This window comes from Topomyia yanbarensis, chromosome 2 (assembly GCF_030247195.1).
Source record: "Topomyia yanbarensis strain Yona2022 chromosome 2, ASM3024719v1, whole genome shotgun sequence".
NCBI classification, from domain to species: domain Eukaryota; kingdom Metazoa; phylum Arthropoda; class Insecta; order Diptera; family Culicidae; genus Topomyia; species Topomyia yanbarensis.
The window spans coordinates 249,151,263-249,177,414 of NC_080671.1; the positions used below are offsets into that span (position 1 = coordinate 249,151,263).

At 45.2% G+C, this 26,152-nt stretch overlaps 1 protein-coding gene across 5 annotated transcripts in view; it reads left to right on the forward strand.

The window, feature by feature from the left end:
- Positions 1-26,152, forward strand: part of LOC131683057 (scavenger receptor class B member 1) — a 1,664,068-nt gene that overhangs the window by 332,539 nt on the left and 1,305,377 nt on the right. For all 5 annotated transcript variants that reach the window (XM_058964873.1, XM_058964871.1, XM_058964874.1 and 2 more), the window contains one exon: positions 20,548-20,711. In XM_058964873.1, the coding sequence (XP_058820856.1) occupies positions 20,548-20,711 (164 nt within the window). The remainder of the gene's footprint in view (positions 1-20,547; positions 20,712-26,152) is intronic.

Below are 26,152 nucleotides of genomic sequence, written 5' to 3' on the forward strand. Positions count from 1 at the left end.
CATCTACCTACCACAAGGGGTTACCGACATACGAAAAAATAGGCACAAATCCCCGACTATGTACGGGGAACGTGCCATTTGAGCCAATATATTCTGATTCCTGATTCCTGAATTAAGTCCCCGACCCATTCATCGTCATGGGGGACCTCAACGCACACCATACGACCTGGGGCTCGGACAAGTGCTGCCACCGAGATAACAAGATCGTCAAACTTATCGAGGAAATCGACGTCGTGATACTAAACGACGGCAGTACCACGTCCATCCGTGACAACGGCTTCTCGGCCCTCGACGTCACCTTCGCCTCCAGTTCTATCGCTGGGATATGCGGTTGGTCCACGTCCAACGATACCGCCGGGAGTGACCACTTCCCAATCGTGCTACGCATAAATCGCCTCCAACTTAAAACTACCCGACGAAGACGGTGGCTATACGAAAACGCCGACTGTGATGCCTACGATGCTGCCATACAGTTTCACCCTGATCGTACGTACTCACTGGTCGAACTCTCAGAAACTATCGTCAACGCAGCGAAAGAAACCATCCCCCGAACAAGCGGGGTACCACCACACCGTGCCGTGCACTGGTGGAATCCGGAAGTGGCCGCTGACGTCAAAGCTCGCGGGAAAGCTCTCCGCACCTTACAAAAAACCCCGCCCAATCACCCCCTTCGGGACCATAGAGCGGACAACTTTAGAACGCTCCGAAATGCTGTGAGGAAAACAATCCAAGAGGCTAAAGAAACTAGCTGAACTTACCGTCGCCTTCACTAACGCACGAGGAAAGTCCGACGGCCCTGACAGGATTGGTTGCCCGATGCTTAGGCATCTTCCGCCCGGACGCAAAAGAGCCCTCCTAGACCCTTTTAACACTATCTGGGAACGCGGGTCCTTCCCAGAAGAATGGAAACTGGCCCACGTAGTCCCCATTCCTAAAAAATGTCAGGGTACCCGTGCCCCGAGCGACTTCAGGCCAATCAGCCTGCTGTCATGCACCGCTAAGACACTGGAGAGGATGGTCAACCGGCGACTGACCACGTGGCGGGAAGACGAGAAACTACTCGATCCACACCAATTCGCTTTCCGGAAGGGATTCGGCACCGGAGCCCACCTGGGCTCGCTCGGTGAGATATTAGACAGAGCAAGGTCCGAAGGCATCCACGCCGATAAAGCCATACTCGACATAGCAAAAGCTTACAACACAGTCTGGCGCGAAGGCGTCCTTCAACAACTCCAACGATGGGGCATACAGGGGAACCTAGGCGTCTTCATCCAAAACTTCTTAACCAACCGCCGCTTTCGTGTATGCATAGGCGGCACATTCTCCAACGAATTCCGCGAGGCCAACGGAGTGCCACAAGGATCGATACTAGCCGTGACCCTCTTCTTAGTGAGGATGAATTTGCTCTTCACTGCGCTAGCCGGGGGCGTCTATGTCTTCGTGTACACGGACGACATCATATTGGTGGCCCTCGGGAAGACGATCCCGCGCACAAGCATATTTCTGCAGGCCGCCGTCAACGCAGTCGGCCGATGGGCACTCGCCATTCGGGCGACGAGTGCCCCCTTCTCACCACCACCTCCAACCTGCACCAGGAGTTCACCAGCAGCGAACTCCCACCCATCGCTCGTCTACACCGGGTGAGACCGCGGACCTGGTACGACCCCGGACCCAACACCTACGACAGCCTTGCTCGCACTATAAAAGTTGGCGACCACCCCAGCAGCATACTAGTTAAATATAGACAGCTAATTAACCGAAGATATTCACATCACACTAATATCTTTACCGGCGGTTCCAAAGCGAACGACGGTGTAGGAGCTGGGATCAGCAGCTTGGAGAACGGGCTCTGCTTCCGCCAACCTCCCTCCTGCTCAGTTTTCTCGGCGGAAGCTGCCGCCATTGCAGTGGGAATGATCAAAAGACCCACCGATACACCGACAGTCATCTTTACAGACTCGCTCTCGGTCCTGAGGGACGTCGTTAGCGGGACCTCCAAACATACCTTCGTTCAGACCATTGAGACACTTCGAGACCCACTGGTTACCATCTGCTGGGTTCCGGGTCACAGCGGCATCAAGGGTAACACAAATGCCGACCGATTAGCCCTCATCGGTAGACGGGCCCCGACCCGGCTCCCTAATGAGACTCCAACCATTGATATCATCAGGGAATTCAACACCAGCTTGCAGAACGGATTCACCAACCGCGGAGTTCTCGAAATCACACCCAAAAAATCAAAGTCTCAGCCGACACCTGGACCGACCAAGATAGCCAGAGGGAACTAAAAATACTCTCCCGACTACGCGTGGGGCACACACGAGTAACCCACGCACACACCGTGTCTAGCGGGCCCGACCCAGAATGTGCCTCCTGCAACACCCGGCTCACCGTCGAACACCTGCTGTGCAACTGCCGAGAACTGGAGGACCTACGGCGTCAGCACGGCCTAACTGGTCCGATACGGGACACCCTATCCAACGACCCGGTTCGGGAGGAGGCACTTCTCCTCTTTCTAAAGTGCGCCAGCCTATACGACAGCATTTAAACAATTAAATGGATAACGCAAACCCTCCGCAAACAAAATGAAATGTAGCATTTATTAATTGTAATTCCGCTTTATTTTATGGGCGAATGACCTATAGGTTAAAGCCCCAATAAACAATCATAATAATAATAATAATAATAATAATAATAGTAATAATAATAATAATAATAATAATAATAATAATAATAATAATAATAATAATAATAATAATAATAATAATAATAATAATAATAATAATAATAATAATAATAATAATAATAATAATAATAATAATAATAATAATAATAATAATAATAATAATAATAATAATAATAATAATAATAATAATAATAATAATAATAATAATAATAATAATAATAATAATAATAATAATAATAATAATAATAATAATAATAATAATAATAATAATAATAATAATAATAATAATAATAATAAAAATAAGGAAGAGAAACCTTCGGCCTGTCAGAAGGCGCCAAAAGGAAATGCACTGATCGTCGAAGCGAACGATACGAAGTCCTACGCCGGTCTTCTCAAGAAAGTGAGAGAGGACTCAGAGCTGAAGGAGTTGGGAGAGAACGTCGTTAGAATGAGGCGCACACAGAAGGGCGAAATGGCCTTCGAGCTGAAGAAGGATCCTTCCGTCAAGAGCACGACCCACCGCGAGCTCGTTGCTAAATCCTTGGCATGCGAAGCGAACGTGAGAGCCCTGTCGCAGGAAGCCGTAGTCTAGAGCAAGGGTCTAGATGAGATAACGACCATCGAAGAACTGAAGCATACACTGATGGAGCAATGCAAAGTGGATGTACCAGCGACGATCTAGATTTGGAAGATCTTAGCAATAAAAACACTCTAGCTCAACTGGAGTGTCAACCGGCACTTCAGGATCGATGCCAGTAACATCCTGATTATGGCATACTGGCCATGGCGAACGACAACGGACAGGACACGAATTTCAAATAGGACGGCGACTTTGGGCTGACAGGCGTGCTGTTCTACTCCCTGAGTAAGGAAGGATGACACCGACCTGAAATGGCGATTGGGCTAACAGCATGGCTGTCTCCGTCCCAATTAAACCCAGGCAGGTCTCCGGGTATGTACGAAACTCGTCATCATTTGGTTGGTGGTACTTGGTTCGGTTGAAGCATTCCCGATTTACGCCGATCCGGCTCTGAGCACTACTCCCCATGAAAGATAGTGTCAACCCTTGCATGACCTCACTGCTGCTTTTTGGCAGCATAAATAATCATAGGATCGCGAGAGACGAGTATGTGCAGCGAGTGGAGATAGCGGCCTGGAGTTGGGATCCAATTAAATGGAGAAACAACAATCAATTAACCTAAACGGAGCAGGCACGGCGAATCCGTTCGCCAGAGGCGGGTTGGTGAGGTCACCACCACCAGTAGCAACTGAACTCATTCAGCAAGAGCAGAAGGTGGAGAAGCAGCAGCAACAGCAGTATCCGCAACAACAGCCAGCGCAGAGCGGGATGAACTACACCCCACAGGAGCTAAAAGTAGTGGCAGCGAAGCACTTGGTGGAGGGGCTCCACAAGTTTGTGGATGCGAGAAACAATGTCCATAAGGACATTAAAGAAATGGTCATTAGAATCCGAAAGGTACTACTGTCTGCCGTAAAAGAGTACGACACGGCAACGCGGAGGGCTGATATAGCCAAGCGAGCATTGGCGTCAGCTAAGGCTACTATCTTCCTAGTCCCTCTGAAGCAGAGTAAGGAGAAGCAGATTGGTGTGGAGAACACGCCAGTTTCCGTGACTCCAATGAGGACAAGATCTTCGCCAGGAGCCGGAAGACCAGGCGGGCCCAAAAAGCAGACGCTGTAGGTCGGAAGGGAAACAGCAGAGGAAGAAGGGAGGGCAAAAAAACGAGCAGAAGAAGGAAGGAAAACCTCTGGCCTGTCAGAAGGCGCCAAAAGGAAATTCACTGATCGTCGAAGCAAACGATACGAAATCCCACGCCGCTCTTCTCAAGAAAGTGAGAGAGGACTCAGAGCTGAAGGATTTTGAAATCGTATGGAGGAACGCAAACGGCGGCGATTCGACTACCGGTGGCCCCTGCCAGCAAGCTGGCGGAGACCGGCAAGATAAAAGTAGGATAGTCGGTGTGTTCGCTGGGAGTCACTCTGCGAATTTCCAAACAGATGGATTGATGCTTCAGATGCTTTGACCTCGGACACCTGGCGGGGAACTGCAAGGACCAGGACAGGTCTACATTGTTCAGAAAATGCGGAGAAAAGGGGCACGTTGCTCGAGACTGCACGAAGCAACCAAGGTGCTTGATCTGCAAACCGGAAGACGGAAAACACTTCTAACAGGCCAACGAGGGTACCCGGGTACCCACAAATTGAAATGCTCATAACTATGGCTTCCTTTAACCGATTTGGACACTTTTGGATGTTTTGGATTCAGAGACTCGTCCACTTTTTGATTCTGTACAATAGAACTGGAATAACGGATCTGGTTTTTGGTAATCCGGATTTTCCGGAGTAATGTTCCAGTACTAGGATATGATTTGTAAATTTTAATAATGTCCTAGCAATATGAGTATCAAAACTTTTCAAATTGTCTCGGAAGTCTGTTTTTTATTGTTACAGGACCCTATGGCAAATTGGAAAATAGAATTGGAATGGAAAGGCCACTCACGGCCCCACGAGAACCTGCTCCGGATTGTCCCACGAGATACAGCCTACTGATGCAATTCCAAGAATTTTGATACCCATATTGCTAGTATTCCATTGAAGTTCGCAAATAGTACCCCTGCCCAAGAACCTGCTTCCAGAAACCCGGATTCCCGTGAGCCCAATGATGTAACCCGATTCATTTTTACTAAGTCCAAAAGTGGATGAGCTCCTGAATCCAAAACGGCCAAAAGTATCGAAATCGGTTGGATATTACCTTAGTTATGGGCATTTTAGTTTTGTGGGTACCCGGGTACCCACGTCGGCCTGTTACGTGGTAAAAAAATTCAGGAACCCCTCCTCACTCCCACCCTTACTATAACAACAATATTATTAACCCAAAAGCTTGACTTAGTGAAGTTCTAAGATGTCACAAAGTTTCAATTTCCAGCTATGGATAAAACATTGGAATTTAATTAATTGAAACTTAAAAAGGTACCCGGGTACCGCGTCGGACACACAACGGATAAAGGCGAAGGCAGGCCAATAATGATGATGGAGATAACCCAGCTTAATCTCAATCATTGCGACATTGCACAGCAACAGAAACGAAGTGCGACGTTGCAATTATTGCAGAGCCGTATCATGTTGGACCAATTAACAAAAAATCAAATCGACCACGTTCTAATCGACGGTAGATTCTTCTCGGACATCACAAACGTCCGCGCTTATCGCAGTGCGAATATAGATTCGGACCACCACCTGGTTGCAGTATGCTTGCGCTCAAAACTTTCGACAGTGCATAGCTCTCGTCGAAGCCGAACGCCGCGGCTAAACATCGAGCGGCTACAAGATGGCAGAGTGGCTCAAGAATACGCGCAGCAGTTGGAAGTGGCACTACCAACGGAAGAGCAGCTAGGCGCAGTTGCCCTTGAAGATGGCTGGAGAGATATCCGATCCGCCATAGGTAGCACCGCAGCCACTGCACTAGGTACGGTGGGCCCGGACCGAAGAAGCGACTGGTACGACGGCGAATGCGAGCAGTTAGTCGAAGAGAAGAATGCAGCATGGGCGAGAATGCTGCAACACTGCACGAGGGCGAACGAGGCGCGATATAAACAGGCACGGAACAGGCAGAACTCGGTTTTCCGGACCAAAAAGCGCCACCAGGAAGACCGAGATCGCGAAGCGATGGAGCATCTGTACCGCGCTAAAGACACACGGAAATTCTACGAGAAGTTGAACCGCTTGCGCAGGGGCCACGTACCACAGGCCGACATGTGCAGAGATACAAACGGGAATCTTCTCACGGACCAGTGTGAGGTGATCCAGAGGTGGCGGCAGCACTACGAAGAACACCTGAACGGCGATGCAGCAGACGACGAGGATGGCACGGTAACGTACCTGGGAGCACGCGCGGAAGACATTACACTACCGGCTCCGGATCTCCAAGAAATCCAGGAGGAGATTAGCCGGCTCAAAAATAATAAAGCCGCTGGGGTTGACCAAATACCAAGCGAGCTACTAAAACACGGTGGCGAGCCACTGGCTAAAGCGGAGGAGTGAATGGAAGGTGTCGTGTGTCCTATCTACAAAAAGGACGACAAGCTGGATTGCTGTAATTACCGAGCAATCACCCTGCTGAACGCCGCCTACAAGGTACTCTCCCAAATACTATACCGTCGACTATCACCAATTGCAAGAGAGTTCGTGGGGCAGTACCAGGCGGGTTTCATGAGCGAACGATCTACCACGGACCAGGTGTTCGCTCTTCGTCAAGTACTGCAGAAATGCCGCGAGTACAATGTGCCCACACATCATTTGTTCATCGACTTCAAAGCCGCATACGACACTATCGATCGAGATCAGCTATGGCAGATTATGCACGAGTACGGATTACCGGACAAACTGACGCGATTAGTGAAGGCGACGATGGATCGGGTGATGTGCGTAGTACGTGTCTCAGGGACGCTCTCGAGTCCCTTCGAATCACGCAGAGGGTTACGGCAAGGTGATGGTCTCTCGTGTCTGTTATTCAACATCGCGCTGGAAGGTATAATAAGAAGAGCAGGGATCGACACGAGTGGTACGATTTTCACAAAGTCCGTTCAGCTACTTGGCTTCGCCGATGATGTTGATATTATTGCACGAAACTTTGAGAAGATGGAGGAAGCCTACATCAGACTGAAAAGAGAAGCCAAGCGCGTCGGACTTGCCATCAACACGTCGAAGACAAAGTACATGATAGGAAGAGGTTCACGAGAAGAAAATGAGAATCGCCCGCTTCGAGTTTGCAACCTTCGGCGACGAAATCGAGGTGGTTGAAGAGTTCGTGTACTTGGGCTCACTGGTGACCGCCGACAATGATACCAGCAGAGAGATTCGTAGACGCATCGTGGCAGGAAATCGTGCTTACTTTGGCCTCCGCAAGACACTTCGGTCGAACAGAGTTCGCCGTCGCACGAAGTTGACCATCTACAAGACGCTGATTAGACCGGTAGTTCTCTACGGGCACGAGACCTGGACCATGCTCGTGAAGGACCAACGCGCACTTGGTGTCTTCGAACGGAAAGTGCTGCGTACCATCTACGGTGGAGTGCAGATGGAAGACGGCACATGGAGACGGCGAATGAACCATGAGTTGCATCAGCTGTTGGGGGAGCCGCCCATCTGTCATACCGCTAAAATCGGACGACTACGGTGGGCCGGGCACGTAGCCAGAATGTCGGACAATAGCCCGGTGAAAACGGTTCTCAATTGCAATCCAACCGGTACAAGAAGACGTGGCGCGCAGCGAGCACGATGGATCGACCAGGTGGAAGACGATTTGCGGACCCTTCGCAGACTGCGTGGCTGGCGACGCGCGGCCATGGACCGAGTGGAATGGAGGAATCTTTTGTATACGGCACAGGCCACTTCGGCCTTAATCTGTTAATAAATAAATAAAAAGTATCATGTTCCTCGCTATAACGGTAACTGGGTAGTGGATAGTGCAGGGATGGCTGATATACAAGTGATGGCCGGTTTCCCTATTGAAGAGGTAGTGGATAACACACACGAAGACTTCGTGATCGCCAGGATCAACGGCGTATTCGTCTGTAGCTGCTACGCTCCCCCAAAGTGAACACCAGAGCAGTGCAATCGGATGCTGGACGCACTAACTGACTCGTTAATCGGACGAACACCGATTGTTATAGGAGGAGACTTTAACGCTAGTTCCGTGGAGTGGGGTAGCAGGCTGACCAACGCAAGAGGTTACAGCCTATTGGAAGCACTGGTAAAGCTGGGCGTAAGGCTGCGCAACGAAAGGTTCCGCTAGCACAGTCCGCAAAGATGGCCGGGAATCCATCATAGACGTAACATTTTGCAGCGCGTCGCTGATGGACAACATGCATTGGCGACTTAGTGAGCAGTATACATATAGCGACCACCAGGCTATCCACTACACGATTGGCCGGCGGAATCGCACTGTAACGCGGAGAGTGAAGACTGGCGAGAGGAAGTTGAAAATAAAGGACTTCGACAAGGACCTTTATGTGGAAGCACTTCGTGCTGACAGCGTCACTCCAATTCCGAGCGCCGATGAGTTGTCGGAAACAGTAGCGATGTAACAATGCCGAGGAAAATGCGGCCGAGGAACTACTGGCGTACTGGTGGAACAAAAGGCTTAACTTCCTCCGGGCAGCCTGTCTAAATACCAGCAGATGCGTTCAAAGAGCAAGATTACAGGCGGTCAGAGCAGAGTGCTACAAGGAGCTGTGCAGATAAGTAGACGCTAACCCCTGGGGCAATGCATATCGTGTCGTTATGGCCAGGATCAAGGGTCCAATGACGCCAGCCAAAATGTGCGAAATGTGACAAACTAAAATTTATCGTGGAGGGTTTTTTTTCTGGAGCACGATCCAACCGTATGGCCGCCTACACCGTACGTTGATGCATACGGTGGAAATGCTGGTGACAATCAAGTTTCCAACGACGAGCTCCTTATTGTGGCAAAAGGGCTGAAAGCGAAGAAAGCTCCCGGACCGGATGGTATCCCTAACGTGGCACTGAAGACTGCGATACTGGCGTTTCCGGCCATGTTCAGGATAGTCCTACAGAAGTGCCTGGAGGAAGGCTACTTCCCGGATAGATAGAAGATCCAGAAGCTAGTGTTGCTACCAAAACCAGGCAAACCACCAAGAGATCCAGCATCGTATCGGCCTATATTCCTGCTGGATACCCTTGGTGAACTTCTGGAAAGTGTCATCCTCAACAGGCTGACGACCTACACTGAAAGTGAGAAGGGACTATCGCAGAGGCAGTTCGGGTTCCGGAAAAGGATATCGACGATGGACGCCATCCACACAGTCATCGAGCGCGGAGAAAGCGTCGAAGCAAAAGAAAAGTGGGAACCGCTACTGCGCCGTGGTCACGATCGAGCTGCCGTAGCGCTGCTCAGAATGCGGGTTCCGGACTATCTGTGCAAGATTCTGGAAAGTTACTTCCAGACTCGAGTACTGGTCTACGAAAAGAACACGGGGCAGAGGTCGATTAGGGTAACGACGGGAGTACCTCAGGGCTCCATACTCGGTCCAACGCTCTGTAATATAATGTACAACGGAGTGTTAACACTGGAACTGCCCAGAGGAGTTGAGATCGTCGGTTTTGAAGATGCTGTCCTGACGATAAGCGGCGAGACTCTTGAGGAGGCGGAGATGTTGACGGCAGAGACAATAGGCATCTTAGAAACTTGGATGGCTGAAGTCAAGTTGCAGTTGGCTCATCACAAGACTGAGGTAATGCTGGTCAGCAATTGTAAAAATATCCAGCGTGTTAAGATCAGCGTCGGGGGACAGTCCATCCTATCAATGCGTGCGCTGAAGCACCTGGGTGTGATGGTCGACGATCGGTTAAATTACAACAGCCATGTCAACTATGTATGTGAGAAGGCTGCGAGGACAACTAACGCATTGACAAGGATCATGCCGAATCACGGAGGAGCAAGAGGCAGTGCGAGACGTCTCCTGGCGGGTGTGCCATCCTCAATACTGAGGTAGGAGTACCGGCCTGGGCTGCTGCGCTGAACTCAAAGCGAAACCGGACGAAGTTGACAAGCACGTTTCGCCTAATGGCTGTTCGTGTTGCGAATGCGTACAGAACGATATTTTCGGAGGTGATATGTGCAATTGTCGAAATGATTCCCATCTGTATCACTCTGGCTGAGGACGTGGAACGCTACCAACGGAGAAATGAACGTAATGCAAGGAGACTGGTCCGAGTGGACTCGTTGGCCAAATGGCAGCAAGAGTGGGACAACGCGGAGAAAGGAAGGTGGACCCATCGATTCATTCCAAATAGAAAACATGGTAAGGTGAACTTCCATTTGACACAGTTTTGTCAGGGCACGGATGCTTCCGGAAGTATCTGCTCGGTTTGGACTCGCTTCATCACCCCTTTAACTCCGCTAGCGAATGACGGATCTCAATAGTGGCATGTCTGTAATAATATATGTACATGGAACTATTGAGAACCAGAGCTACAGGTCCAAAGTCCTGGTAAAGGAGGATGGTTGTGATGATCCGGGCCGAGGTCACCACGTAAAGTAAGGTAGGTCATAACCCCAATTCCAAGGCGTGAAGCGACCCGTGCCGAGGGATGAGTGATCGAGGGGGTGAAAAAGATGCTCGATCGTTAACGGAGCCTGTGGGGTACCTGGGCAACCCCTACAGTAAGCGTCCCTTACCACGTTAATGCGGAGCTCTGGCGTGGCGGACATCTATTCTCGCGCTACTCGTGGGATTAAACATGGAGAAAAAATAAAAATAAACAGTCGGAGGTGCCAAACCCCTTCGCTAGAGGTGGTTTGGCGAGGTCTCCCCCCCGTGGGGAGAGTAGTGGAGCGATGAGTGCTGCATCTGAAAGCACCAGTGACCCCCCAGCAGCGGTAGGTAATAGCCCTACCAACGCATCGGACGGGCCATTATCGGCGATGCGCAAAGTGGTGGAGCAGCTCGATGCAATAATCGAGTACACTAGCGCAAAGCAAAACATAAGCAAGGAGTTAAAACAGAGTCTCCTGGAACTCCGAAAAACTGTTCGTGTCGCAAGACAGAAACAGCAGGCTTATGCCAAGAGGGTGGAATGTCGGGAGAAGTCCGACAGAGAAACCCAGACAGTGGCCTCCAAGAGGAAGGGAAAAGAGAAGGTCTATACGGGCACTCAGACAGTGGCCTTCACCTTCTACGGCGCAGCCACGTCGCTCGAAGCGGCGGCCGAGTTCCCCTCGAAGGGAAAAGGCAAGGGCAATCGCAAGACGTTGTCGAACGCGAAGCGCCCTATGAAGTCGCCAGGCGAGGGTGCAAAAACCGACACCACACGGCGTGCAGCCGTTAAGGCCAAACGCCGTCTGGCTGAGGTAAGCGAGGGCGAGAGTGACCTCGCTGAGCAGAGCGTTGGTACCAGCAAGCCGGCGCGACCGGGGCAGGGGGACCCAAACCCCTGGACGCTGGTCACCAAGAAAAAGCCGGCACCGACACCGGAGGTACCGCGGCCCGCGAAGAAGGCCAAGGAAAGAGGCGAGGCCTTGTGGTTGAAAACCGACAAGGACAAATACGCCGACGTCCTAAAGTCGACGAAGGCGGCCGAAAGGCTTTCGGCCCTTGGGCAAGATGTGCGTAGCGTGAGACGCACCAACATGGGAGAAATGCTTCTGGTGCCGAAGCGAGGCGCACAATCTAGTGCGGTATACAAGGCCTTGGCCCAAGAGGTCCTTGGAGAAGGCGCCCAAGTCAGGTCGCTAGGAGCGGAAATGACTCTCCAGTGCAAGCATCTGGACGAGTTCACGGCCGCAGACGACGTCGTCGCAGCCGTTAAGGAACATTGCGACGTCACAATCGAGCGGGCCTCTGCGCGATTGAGAGATGGACCCTCTGGCAAGGGCATAGATAGGAGCAAACTATGTCGTCGCTGCGGCGAGGAGGGACATAAAGAGCGGGGTTGCACTAAGGCACATAAGTGCCTTATCTACACCGCTAAGAAGCAAGCCCATAAACATGCTATGGGCGGACCTTCGTGTCCCTTCGGTGAGTTAAATAAGAAGAAGCCGTGAACGTCACACAGCTAAATCTTAACCATTGTGCAGCAGCCCAACAGCTGCTGTGGCAGTCGGTCTCTGAGTCGAGGACAGATGTCGCCCTCTTATCAGACCCGTACCGCATCCCTGCCGGCAACGGCAATTGGGTGTCGGACGGGTCTGGAATGGTGGCAATCTGTACAACGGGACGGTTCCCGGTTCAAGAGGTAATACACCCCTCCGCCGAGGGTGTGGCGATTGCCAAGATCAATGGTGTGTTCTATTGCAGCTGCTACGCCCCACCAAGGTGGCCAATAGAACAGTTCTACCATATGATCGACAGGCTCTCGTCAGACCTAGCGGGCCGGAAACCGGTAGTCATAGCGGGAGACTTTAACGCTTGGGCAGTGGAGTGGGGCAGCCGCTGTACAAATAGCAGGATTCAAGCGCTAATGGAAGCGCTTGCGAAACTCGACACTGTGCTAGCTAATAATGGCTCCGCTAGTACATTCCGTAGAAACGGAGTGGAGGCGTGGACTGAACTAACATTTGCCAGCCCGAGTCTGGCTCCAGGCATGGAATGGAGGGTAGACGAAGGCTACACCCATAGCGATCATTTAGCAATCCGCTTTAAGATCAACTATGGTGTGCAGCATCCGAGGGCGGGAGATCCCTGTCAGGTATGCGGGTGGAAGTCCAATCACTTCGACAGCGAAGCTTTCACCGCGGCCCTGGGACTGGAGGCCAACACCGACAGTCTAAGCGGGGATGCGCTGGTAGCTGTTCTATCACGCGCGTGCGACGCCACTATGCCGAGAAAAACACTGCCAAGAAACGGTAGATACCCGGTATACTGGTGGAGTGCCGAGATTGCAGCTCTACGGTCAGCCTGCCTCAGAGCTAGACGTAGGATGCAAAGAGCGCGCACCGAGGATGCAAGAGAAGTGTTTCGAGCTGCGAAATTGGCCCTTAACAAGGCTATTAAAAGCAGCAAGAGAGCGTGTTTCGACAACCTTTGTGAGAGTGCCAACGCGAATCCGTGGGGTGACGCCTACCGGATTATGATGGCCAAGACCAAAGGGGGCTTCTCAACCCCAGAACGGTCTCCGGACCGGTTGGCAACGATTATCGAAGTACTCTTCCCGTCTCGAGCCACAAGCCCCTGGCCACCTGCACTACGAGACAGTGCGGGCACGGTCGAAATGGTGGCTCCAGTGACGAATGAAGAACTACTCGCAGTGGCTAAATCCCTAGCAATGAACAAAGCTCCAGGGCCGGATGGAGTTCCAAACAACGCTCTCAAGGCAGCGATCATAGCGAACCCGAACATGTTCAGGCTAGCTATGCAGAGATGCCTTGACGAGTGCCGTTTCCCCGATAGATGGAAAAGGCAGAAATTGGTGCTGTTGCCGAAGCCCGGGAAGCCGCCAGGCGACCCATCGGCGTACAGACCTCTCAAGCAGTTTGCCAGTCGTGTCGATCAGACAGGATCGACACGACTGGCAAACTGCTTGAGAGGATCATCCTCAACAGGTTCACCCCGTACGCGGAAGGTACGGACGGTCTGTCAAGCAACCAGTTTGGCTTTCGGAAGGGTAAGTCCACATTGGACGCTCTCAACTCAGTGATAAATACTGCCGAGATAGCGATCCAACGAAAAAGGCGAGGTATTCGATACTGTGCGTTAGTGACACTCGACGTGAAGAACGCATTCAACAGCGCCAGCTGGGATGCCATCGCGCTCTCGTTACACCGGCTTAGCCTACCGGTGGGTCTGTACCGGATCTTGGAAAGTTACTTCCAGAATCGCGTACTGCTATATGAGACCGATGCCGGTCAGAAAAGGGTTCCGATTACCGCCGGAGTCCCGCAGGGCTCGATCCTAGGCCCGGTGCTATGGAACCTCATGTATGACGGGGTTCTGAGACTGAAGTTCCCTCCTGGAGTCAAGATCGTCGGCTTTGCTAACGACGTAACCTTGGAGGTCTACGGGGAGTCAATTCCTGAGGTAGAACTAACACGCGATCAGCACGATGGAGGAATGGATGAGCGCGAGAGGCCTGGAGCTCGCTCATCATAAGACGGAGGTAGTTATCGTCAACAACTGCAAGTCAGCACAACATGCAGTTATCCATGTGGGAGAAGTCGCGATCACTTCACAGCGAAGTCTGAAGTCTCTCGGAGTCATTATAGACGACAAGCTGACCTTCGGCAGCCATGTCGACTATACATGCAAGAGAGCGTCGACTGCTGTTGCGGCTCTATCGAGAATGATGTCCAACAGCTCAAAGGTGTGCGCCAGTAGACGTAGATTACTGGCAGGCGTTGCCGTATCTATCCTCAGGTACGGTGGCCCGTCATGGTCAAGGGCACTGAGGGTAACCAGTTACCTACAGAAACTGGAGAGCACCTACCGCGTGATGTGCCTCAGAGTGATATCTGCCTACCGCACGGTATCACACGATGCATCCTACGTGATAGCGAGCATGATGCCAGTCGGGCTGGTCATTCGGGAATATGAGGAGTGCTTTGAGCTACTTGGAAATAGGGGAGCCCGCGAGCGCACCAGGGTGACCTCGGTCGCCAGATGGCAGCGTGAGTGGGACAACTCCTCGAAAGGTAGGTGGACCCACCGGCTGATACCTAGCATATCGAGCTGGGTGTGAAGACCCCATGGGGAAGTTCACTTCCACCTGACACAATTCCTGTCAGGCCATGGCTGTTTCCGACAGTACCTCCACAGGTTGAGGCACGCGGAGGCCCCAGTCTGCCCGGACTGCCCAGGTGTAGACGAAACTGCCGAACACATACTGTTCGTATGTCATCGGTTCGACGTCGAAAGAAGAGCAATGCTTGACGTCTGTGACTGGGACACAACCCCTGATACCCTTATTCAGCGGATGTGTCAATCGATGGAGAAGTGGAACGCAGTCTCGGCTGCTACCATCCAGATTGCCAGTAGGCTACAGGTAATCTGGCGAACCGAGCAACAGACGGCGGGCACGACTAACTAGTGATTGGTTAGCTGGAGCGAAAAAGGCCAAGCGCAAAAAAGGGAGTGAATGGTCTGTTCATGCCGAGGCAGGTTTGGCGCAGCGAATGGCAACCGCGTAAGGAGTAAACCCAGCCACCCCGAAGCAAGACAGAAGAGTGAGTGTATAGGCGTATAAGTGGACTGCCTCATGCCAAGACGGGAGGGTCGTAGCGTAGTATGTTGGGACTTAGCTATCGATGCCTCATGGCGTGGCAGAGGAGTGAAAGGGTGAGCATCCAAGTCAGTCTCACACGGCATGTTAAGGGTGAGCACAAAAGTCAGCCTCACAGGTATGGTAGAGGCTAGCACAAAAGTCAGCCTAGCAACGAATGAAAAAGCTGAGCACACAAGTAAGCCTCGCATGGTATGTCAGAAGTGGGGCCTAAGAAAAATGTCCCACAGGGGATGCCAGGGGGAGTGACAAAGGTACAATAGAGTGGCACGATTGAGAGTGAATCAGGTGATAGGGTGAGCACCCAAGTCAGCCTCACATGGTATGGGTGGGGCGAGCACAAAAGTAAGCCTAGCAAGGAATGAGTAAGGTGAGCACACAAGTCAGCCTCGCATGGAACGTAAAAGGTGAGCACAAAAGTCAGCCTCATGTGGGAGTGTTTGAGAGTGAATCAAAGTGCGATTGAGAGAGCACCCAAGTAAGCCTCATACAGGATGTATAAACGCGTGAGTGAGAGTGAATGAGTACATTTAGTACAGCCATCCCCCCAGAAGTAATACCGAGAGGTAGTTCCTAGGAGGAATGATGGCGGAGCCCAATGGAGTTTAGTCGGTATTAATGGCTAGTCACCATTCGAACCCGACACGCCCCCAGTGCACCCCGTGTGGTAGATTGGATCCTACCAATAGCACGTGTAGTGGGCTAGGACGTAAAGGTCTTCTCCATTGTAAAAAAAACACCCCCAGTCCACCCCATGTGGTAGCTTGGCATCTACTAATTGTACGTGTACTGGGCTAGTACGTAAATGTATTCTTCATTGTAATAAAAAGGTTGAGCCACTCCATGAACTCAGCGAAGCTCTGAGATAGAGCAGAAGAAAGAGGTGCGACGAAAGCACAACGAACCCCCCCCCCCCCCCCCCCACGAAGTAATACGATGACGTAGTTCCGTGGGAAAGAAGGGCGTGAAAAGTAAGGAATGTTTTTAGTGGTTAGGCACGAACGTGAGTCGTGAGTGGTGAGTACCACACAGTGCCAATACACTACAGGCCAGGCATTTGAAGCTTTTTTAACCTTACTATAAAAAAATAAAAAATAAACACACACAGAGACATTGTCCCAAATCGTAGAGATGAGTCGATTGGTAGAGAAGACTCGGCCCCCTGGGCCTCGGAAAAACTCTTGAAAGTTTGAGCGAATTTTATACATTTCTTTTATAAGAAATGTAAAAATGAATAAAGATACATGAAACGATGCTAACCCATCCGCAGCATTGAATAGATCGCTTCTAGTAATCTTATATGTTGTCGGTTCTAATGATTAATAAGTACAAGTCTTCCGTTGCCGTGAGACACGTTGGTAGACTTAGATAAATAAATAAATAAATAAAATGCAAAGATTATTCCATAAGATTTTAAGCCTGTTCCTAATTACCGTACCACTTCTAGTTTCCCGATCAGTATATTTCACAACCTTGTTTTAACTTGAGTACTGTGGCTCTGAATTATTATAATTTTTCCTACTTAGTAACTTCCAGCCAATTGAGTATCGCTAAAAGAAAAAAAGCTTTTCTAATCCACCTAGTGGTGCAATTGTGCCTTTCTCATTTGTCCAAACTACCATTCCATGGCTGGTTATGTTCAACACAATGGTGGAAATGTATATTACATATTCAGTACAATTTGCACATACATACAATGGATAGACAGCCACGATCTTGAGATGTGTCGATATTGAAACATCGCTTGAAACCAGCGGCGGATCAAGGAGGAAGATCCGGGGGGGGGGGGCGCGCCTTGCCAAAAATTTTCAGCTTGTTAAGAAATTTTAAACTTGTTTTGATTTTAAAGTAGCAACCCCTCATTGCACACTACTACCTAAGCCTTTGTAGGTCAAAAAATTAGGCCGGGATTAGATTTTTAGAGTGATTGCATAACCTTTCTATATGAGAATGATAAAAATGTGACAAAGTCCAAAAAAGTAAATATTTGTCAAATTTTTTTTTTCGAGATTTCATCAAATCTCAACGTTTTGTGCCTTTTAAAAGTCACTTGGCATCAAAAATGCAAATTCGATTTTGAAAATTTGATAATTTTTCATTTCAGTTTATATGGGAATTTGCTGTGTGGTCGCACTCTTCAACCCGTAACTCCGGAACCAGAAGATCAATCAACTAAAAAATCAATAGCAGCCGATGTGAAGGTTGTATCTTTCATTTGAGACTAAGTTTGTGCAAATCGGTTCAGCCATCTCTGAGGAACAGAAGCGACATTTGTTTTCCACATACACACATACATACATACACACACAGGCATTTTCCGATCTCGACGAACTGAATCGAATGGCATATGACACTCGGCCCACCGGGCCGGGATTAGGTTAGTGATTTATAGAGTGATTGCATAACCTTTCTATATGAGAAAGGCTAAAAGAGATGTTAGTATTTTTAAACATATGGTAAAACTCGTGGTTTACGTTTTTGATCCGTTCTCCGTTCTCCATTGTACTACCTGAGCAAATTCTCATGGGCTCAAACTCCATACAACCCCTTGAAAAGACCATGAACATGGTCCGTTTCAAATTTAATAACCATCAGAATACCATAACATGGTCTTAATAACCCATATATACACTTAAATTTGGTTTTTACATGGGACCTACCGGATCATTGCGATGGTGTTTTCATGGGCTGATCCCATCACAAACATTATCAAAATACCTTATAGTGGGGGTGAATCTGGATCATGAGCATGGGAGTATTATGGGCTTCTCGTTTGCTCGGGCTGTCGAATATAGAGCGCCGAATATTTCTCCCAAACATAACATGCATGCGTTAGTCGATTTCCTTTAACCACCGCGTTTTATGGCCATATACAGCGACAGGGAATGTCGATGATATTTATTCAGCAAGTTTTCACGGAGTTTTTGGTAGAACAATTTTATTCGAAAAAAATCGGCATCGCTAAAACTTCAGCATGTGACAGAATGGGCTTTTCTCTTTCAATTGAAAGTAAAATTAAAATATTCTGTTGGGGGCTCCAGAACAACTTTTATTTTAAAGTTTTTTTGTTTGAAAATTTAGGTTTTTCAATGGAACTGGTTCACATGTTTACCCCTAGGTAGTACTTTAGACATTCAAATATTACCAAAAGTGAGAATCTGATGGACAATTTCATTGTGTACAACTTTGTGGAAAACTACATTACGATCTAAAATCGCCAGAGAAAGCTATTAAATTTTTATCAAAGTTTCTAGATTCGCACTGGGCCTATTGGTTGAAAAGCTTTATTCCAAAACCGTTTTTGTTTGTAAAAATGGATTGGCTTATTTTAACAGTGTGCTCAGAGGAACCTGAATGCTAGCAAAGTCCCACCTTTAAGCGTAAAAACATAATTCCAGATTCCACCGTTTTTTGCGCACCAATGATATTTTAGGAGCATGGAGATATAGAGAAGAGTAGATAAAATTTGAACAAAATTAAGACTCTTTTGAAGGATGTTGGGTAATGCAGCAAAATGAAACCGTTTTTTTTCTGTCACAGATATATATGTTTCTTCTTTTTTTCTTCACTCATTCTGGAGTATGCTTGATGTAATCTTGATTCAACCTTTTTGCTCGTTAGCATCTTGTGGGATATATTTGGCCTAAATTTTAACTTTATATTTGATCAAACTCGATTAGGTGTTCTGTCATTTGAATTTATTTCAATTGAGAATCCTGATTGACAATTTCACGAAGGATAGAAAAATAATTCGATGAGATTTATGTTCAAGTTTGTTAACTTTTGGGAGTTGCTGTACATTGAACAGAAAACGCAATAGTAAATGAGAAAAAAAGGTTTTGTCTATTGTACGAAGATAGCGATCTCAATATAAAAGTAGATATAGAAAGTATCACCTTTACCCGAAAGACGTGTTGCTGTTAATGTCTTATCCCATGTTATGAGGGAGATCTTCAATAAACAGACTTGTATTACTTTGAGAATTTACTGAATGTATGGTCCAGCCAGATATTTGCTTGTGCGTTTTCTGTTGTGATCTGTGTACAACGAGTGACGACTCCGAAATTTCTTCTTAAAGGAAATTATGAAACTTGGTTTTGTTCTTTTTTCTAAGCTTATGTGAAGTGTGTTAGATTTGGAAATAAAATTTGAGGACAAGCAAAAATCTGCATTTATACATTCTGATGAAATGAATCTACCTCAAAAGATAGCAAACATGGATCCAAAACTCGAAGAGCTTTTTTCTTTTTCAGTCATCTTTATTTTAATATTGATAAAGACAAACAGGATTCTCAACCCAAAATTGCAATAAAATACGTCGTTTATTACAATGACTCGAACTGTCTACTTTAGTTCATTCAAATATAAAGCTTTGAATTTAAGCCAATTGTATTTTACCAGGCAGGATAGGATCAGGAAGAAGGGTCATTCTAGTTTACATTAGCTATCCTCCCAAGACCTGGAGAAATCTGAAAATATATTTTTTTCTGCTGAGAATGGGACTTTGTATACATTGAAATTTATCTGAATTTACTGTTCATTTAAACCCAAAAAATTTTTGTAAGTCCTTAATTCATAGGCCCCGCGCACAACTAAAAACTGATAAAATTTTAATAACTTTCTCGGGTGATTTTATATCGATTTATAGCATTCTACGAAGTTGTAGACAGTAGGATTGTTCATCAGATTCTCACTTTTGGTATTTTTTTAATGTATATAGTACCAATTAGTAGCAACAATGCGAATTAATTTCATTAAAAAACTTAAGTTTTCAATCAAAAAACTTCAAAATAAAAAGTTGTTCTAGACCCCCCGATAGAATATTTTAATTTTACTTTCAAATGAAAAGGAAAAGTCCATTCTTTCATATCCCGAAGTTTTATTGATACCGATTTTTTTTTGAATAAAGTTGTTCGATGTCTTTGTCGTGTTTTTGGGGCGTTCACAGAATATGGCACTTTAACTGGCAACGCAAATCGTAGAAAGTTCTGCGGTCAGTCGCAGCACGCCTTTTTACATCGTGGCAGACTTCATTATAACATGTCACTACTTAGTTGTAAAAGATATAACAATAACAATTAATTATCTCGTTTTATACATTTCAGAAATTAATATTTGAAGCTGGAGGAGAAGTGTTCGAACTATGGAAAACACCACCAGTCGATTTATATATTAATATATTTTTGTTTAATGTAACAAATGCTTCGGAATATCTTAAAGGCAAGGCAGACAAGATGGTATTTCAAGAAGTTGGACCATATGTATACAGGTAATTTGTTCGTAATTAAGTACTCCCCTCCTAAACCAGCTCAATACACTATGGTCCCAAAGTCGTATATAGGAAGTCAAAACTGTTTGTGTTCCAACAGGTGATTTTAGACTTATGGTGTCTTCAGTCTATTTTCAACCATCAAAGACAGCGGTCACGATACTCAGTGTGCTCCTGATTCTGTCCGAACCAGTGCAAAGCGAACGAAAAAAACAGTTATTTGTGTGCATTGTTTAAAGAACAAAGGATACCGTTATTTGTATTCTTGGGTGATTTTTCAAGATGACTGAGTCTCATCAACAAAACGTGATTATTCGGCCTAACACAGTGGCCATTGACTTCAGGTCTTTTCGCATAAGACCAAGTATTCGTGATGTGGAACATCTGCTGGAGGTGAAAATGCAGCTTCGGTTTTCAGAAGTCACCTGCATACAGCTTGAGCACGTCAGGCATGCGGTGCTGATAACCTTCAACAAATTCGCCCAGGCGAAAAGATTCATTTCGCAGAACAACTTAAAACACGTGCTTGTTTGTGACAATGCTGAAATCAAGATCCCTATATACATGGATAATGGAAATAAAAGTTAAATTACATGATTTATCTCCACTTACTTGCAAAGTGGCAATTAAAAGATTCATGTCGCATTATGGAGCAGTGGAATCTATTACGGAGGACACATGGAGAAACTATTTCCCATGTATTTCAAATGGTGTCTTTGTGGTGAGAATGCGGGAAACCAACCCATTCCCTCCTACCTTACCCTGCAATACAAAACAGAAGGGGGTGCTACCATTACACAGCGAACTCTTTGTACATATCAAGGACAAACGAATACGTGCCAGTTCTGTGAACAAACGGCACACTACGGACAACCTTGCCCAGACACCGCCGAGGAAAGCTCACCTGCAGAAAGAAATGCCAACACCCAAGCTCCAATATCTTCACCTGAACCGCAAACGGTTGCCAAATTTGTGGCTGCTGTTCAGGCAATAATGACAACTGTAAAAGCTGCGTCAAGTACTTCAAACTTAACAACTAATACCACCAGTGAAGAAATTACCACCAAGGATGGGGTGTTCACATTCGTGACCCACAAGGGCAAGAAGCCAGGAAGAACATCTGATCGCGAATATCAAGGCAGTAATCAAGATGCTGATACGGGCGTAAACGACAACGAGAGAGACCCCGATCCCGAAATTGGCGAGAGAAGGAACATCTTCCCGACGCGAAAAAAGATCTCCACTCGCAATCGCAAGTTGCGGGCACTTACAGGCTAAAAAGAAAATGTAATATTTATTTTTTACATCTTGTAAATATATACCCATGGCTCCTTTAAGCTAACGCATTGAGCCGTGTCAAATAAACGAACTAAAAAAAAATATGGTGTCTTCGGCAAACTTTCTTACTGCTTTTTAGCCGATTTTTTATATTGGTTAACTTAATGTGGGCCTTTTGGTCGGGGTGTTCAAAGTATAAATTAATTGGAAGTGTGAAATATAGCTAAATAATGTTCTACAAAGTTATAAAACAAGTAAATTAAAGCAACTTTGCAGAACAAACTATATGACTATCTCAATGGTTCATGTGTTATGATTATTTTTTAAATATTTAGGGTTGTGTGGCTCTTGAAAAATTGTTTTTTTTTCAATTCATATTCTTTTAATATCCTTTATTAAATTGTTAATTTCTCACACATGCTTTGTTCTAGAGACTTTTAAAACTTTTATAAACGCATATTTTTTCCAAAGTAATGAAATTTCTATCTCTTTTTACATTTCTTAGAAAAAAACCTACTTAATCCACCTAGCAGTGAGATGAGACATTTCTTACACATGTCACTGTTGAAAATGCCATTAGTTTGCAGAACTCGTTCATTAGTTTGTAGTTTCTCGAACTGCACGAATAAAACCTCGAGTAAACTGAATAAAATATAGAAAATCAATAAAACAAACAAAATAAAAAAAATAAAGCAAAAGATGAAAAATATAACGTTTTTAAATTCAATAAATGAATACATTGATTAATAAAATAAATAAATCAAATTAGATTAGCTCATTAAATAGACAATGTTTTAAAAGTTATAAAAATAATTGAACAAATTAAATTGATAAACTAACAAATTCAATTAAATAAATAAGTGGAATGGCTGATTATGAAATGAATTAAATTAAAGAAATGAACAAAATGAATCAGATTAATCATATTAATCAAATTAATCAATTGAATCAAATCAATAAAATGAATCAATTGAGCCAAATAAATTCAATTGAATCAATTGAAACAAATTAATCAAATGGATAGATGCATTTAATGAATCCAGTGAATACAATGAATCAAATGAATGGAATGGATTAAATGAATAAAATGAATCAAATGAATAAAATGATTGGGATGAATGAAAAGAATGAATAAATAGAACAAACGAATCAAATAAACTAAACGAGAAGATGCAAATTCCCAAACGGGAAAATTTTGCACAATGCCAAATTTTTTGTGCATAAGGACACAATACCTTGCATAAAGTATGGTTTTTGTTTTAGCGTTTCGGATTCTCCGCGTCAGTAACTAGCACCAACTGGGTGTCTAGTTAGACGATGTATCTAAACTAGTACCCAAATTAGCACTAGTTAGACACTAAAATCCAAAAAGTCACACTTCTTGCGTGAACACTAAACAACTGGTTTATATCGAGTGGCGTCTCGATGGTAAGAACAGAAGTTCTGTTTGCCGACGAGGAATATGAACCGAAACTGTCTTTTGGTTTGAAGAACCAAACGCCTGGAACTATGCAATTTCCCAAACGGAAAAATTTTGGACCATGCCAATTTTTTTTTGTGTATAAGAACACAATACCTTACATAAGGTATGGTTTTAGTTTTAGTGTTTCGGATTCTCCTAGTCAGTAACTAGCACCAACTGGGTGTCGAAAATAATAGAATTGATAAAATGAATAAAAAGATGAAGAAAATTAAGCAATGTTAAATAGTTACAAATGAATAGAAAAAAAAATTGTGTGCAACAAATAATTTGGATGTAATGAATAAATCTGAAAAATTAGTCAAAATATTAAAATGAAGAAACTGAAAACATGTATAAACTGGAAATAACGAATAGAATGCATAGAAGGAAAACTATGAATAAAATAAGTTAAATAAATAATATGCATAAAATGTACGAAAAAATAAACTGATCAGAGTAAATCCAAAGAATACTACAAATAAAATAGATCAAATGAACCCAAATATGAACAAAAAGAATGCTGAAAGAAATAAATTATTAAAATGCAAAGATCATATACATAAAATTAGTCAAATATTCAAAATGAATAAAATAAACAAGACGAATAAAATCCATGAAATGAAGAAACTAAAAAAATACTATTTAGAATGAAATTAAAAATCATTCTTGAATAAAGTAAATGAATAAATCGGATTGTACGAATTTCAGGACTATTGTATCAGAAAGTTATGAATTGTTTTTGAAAATCCCATCATCTGAAAAATGACGAATTAGTATGCAATAAACTTTCTAAAGTTAAACTAATAATTCAATTTTTTTTTTGGTCTTTTGGCTTAAGTGCCAATACCTTATTTAGGACTGGTGGTATCCAACGGGGAAAACGATCGGAAATGGTGAGTGAAGCTAAGCAATCATGTGAAAAAAAAATTCACCACCCAGAGGCGAGACTCGAACCCGCAACCTTTGAGACTCCGGCCCAATGCACTAACCCTTATGCTATCCCTGGGTATGGTGACATCCCAGAAAGAACATATGATTATCCCACTGGCGACGGTGATCGCACCCTGCCTGCAAAGCGAGGAATCACACACAATGGGTGGTGAATTTTTTTTCACATGATTGCTTAGCTTCACTCACCATTTCCGATCGTTTTTCCCCGTTGGATACCACCAGTCCTTTCTAAAGTTGTCATTATTTTTTGTTTTCACTTTTTCGTTTTCGTTGTTCTTTTCTTCGCGTTGTCGTTTAAGATTATCTGGTGTTTCTATCCTATTGATGGACCTTAATTAGTTATCAGAAACCTGGAACATTCAATTTGTTTCGGAATTCAATATTGGATAGTAAAGTAAGACAAGGTCACATGTGCTTTCAAGCTCTTTAAACAGAGAGTGAGAGACGGAGAATGCGATTTGTGAATGGGAAATGGGAGATATTTCAAAGTTTTCCTTTGCATTGACGTAAATGGTGTGAACCTATGCTATGTCGATAGCCATTCAGTTGATTTTAATGCAGTCTCGTTCCAGTCATTCTTATAGCTTGTATATTGTTTCGTTCGGAATTTTCGTTCAGGAAATATGAATAAATGAGTGCTATATAAACCAATACTACGAAAAAGAAATGATTCAAATTTTCAGGATAAGTATTTAATTTGTTGGAAACGCGTGCGGCCAATGAAAGTATCACTTGACATAATACTGCTCTTGATGGATAGACATGCTTGACATTACAAGTCTTAATTTTCTGCGAATAAATATGTTTCTAGTTACATTGGTGATATAAAGGGTACCTTCGGGTTCATTTGTTGTTACACCGTAATGTGTATGGCAAAAATGTAGTCAGATCAAACGTTTCCGTACACAGTACATCCAACGCTTCTCTACTAATTGTGACTGCCCAATGGCATCAATCATCATTCAATAAACATCAATTGAATTGTACTTAGTATAAAGCAAAAATGGACAACGATAAGTTAGAAGAAACATTGTACTTGGATCCCCCATCGAGGGTGGGGTCTTTGAGTCTTTCCCGGAGCTATTTCGTGGATATTTTTAGACATTGATTCGTTATTCTTCATAATAGTTCATACCAATGCAATGAATGTATATTTTCAATAATATCATCACAAAATAGATATTCTTACGTTTCACATGACAGATTTAGGCATATGATTCATTTAAAATGTAATTCAGATACGAAAAGTTTAAATAACGCATGTAGAATGTTTCTTTTCAAAATTTTCATTTTCAAACAACATTCGTAACCGAGTGCAATTTTAGTTTACACACGCGCGTTGTTTGTTGTAACATTACCTTGAGTTAGGCGATATCAGTGAAGGTTTTTATCCCAGCAAGGGCTGGAGTATAAACATTATAAACGTTAAATTGTGTCAAGTGGTGCAGTGTAGTGCGGTACTAAATAGTGTGTTTGTATGTGTGTATGTATGTATGTACAAAATGTCATGTAATTATCTCAGCAATGGCTGAACCGATTTCAAATGAAAGGCCTAACGTTGCCTTTTGACACTATTATTTTTGATATTCGCTATGTTGTTTACTTTCTGGGATATGGGCGATTTTGTCAAAACACAGCAGGATTTGCAAATAACTTTCGAGCAATACAATATTACACATACACAAACTGCACAGAAAATAGAAAGCTTGTAAAAATATCTTTCTAACAAGCTATAGATTGTCTAAATCCG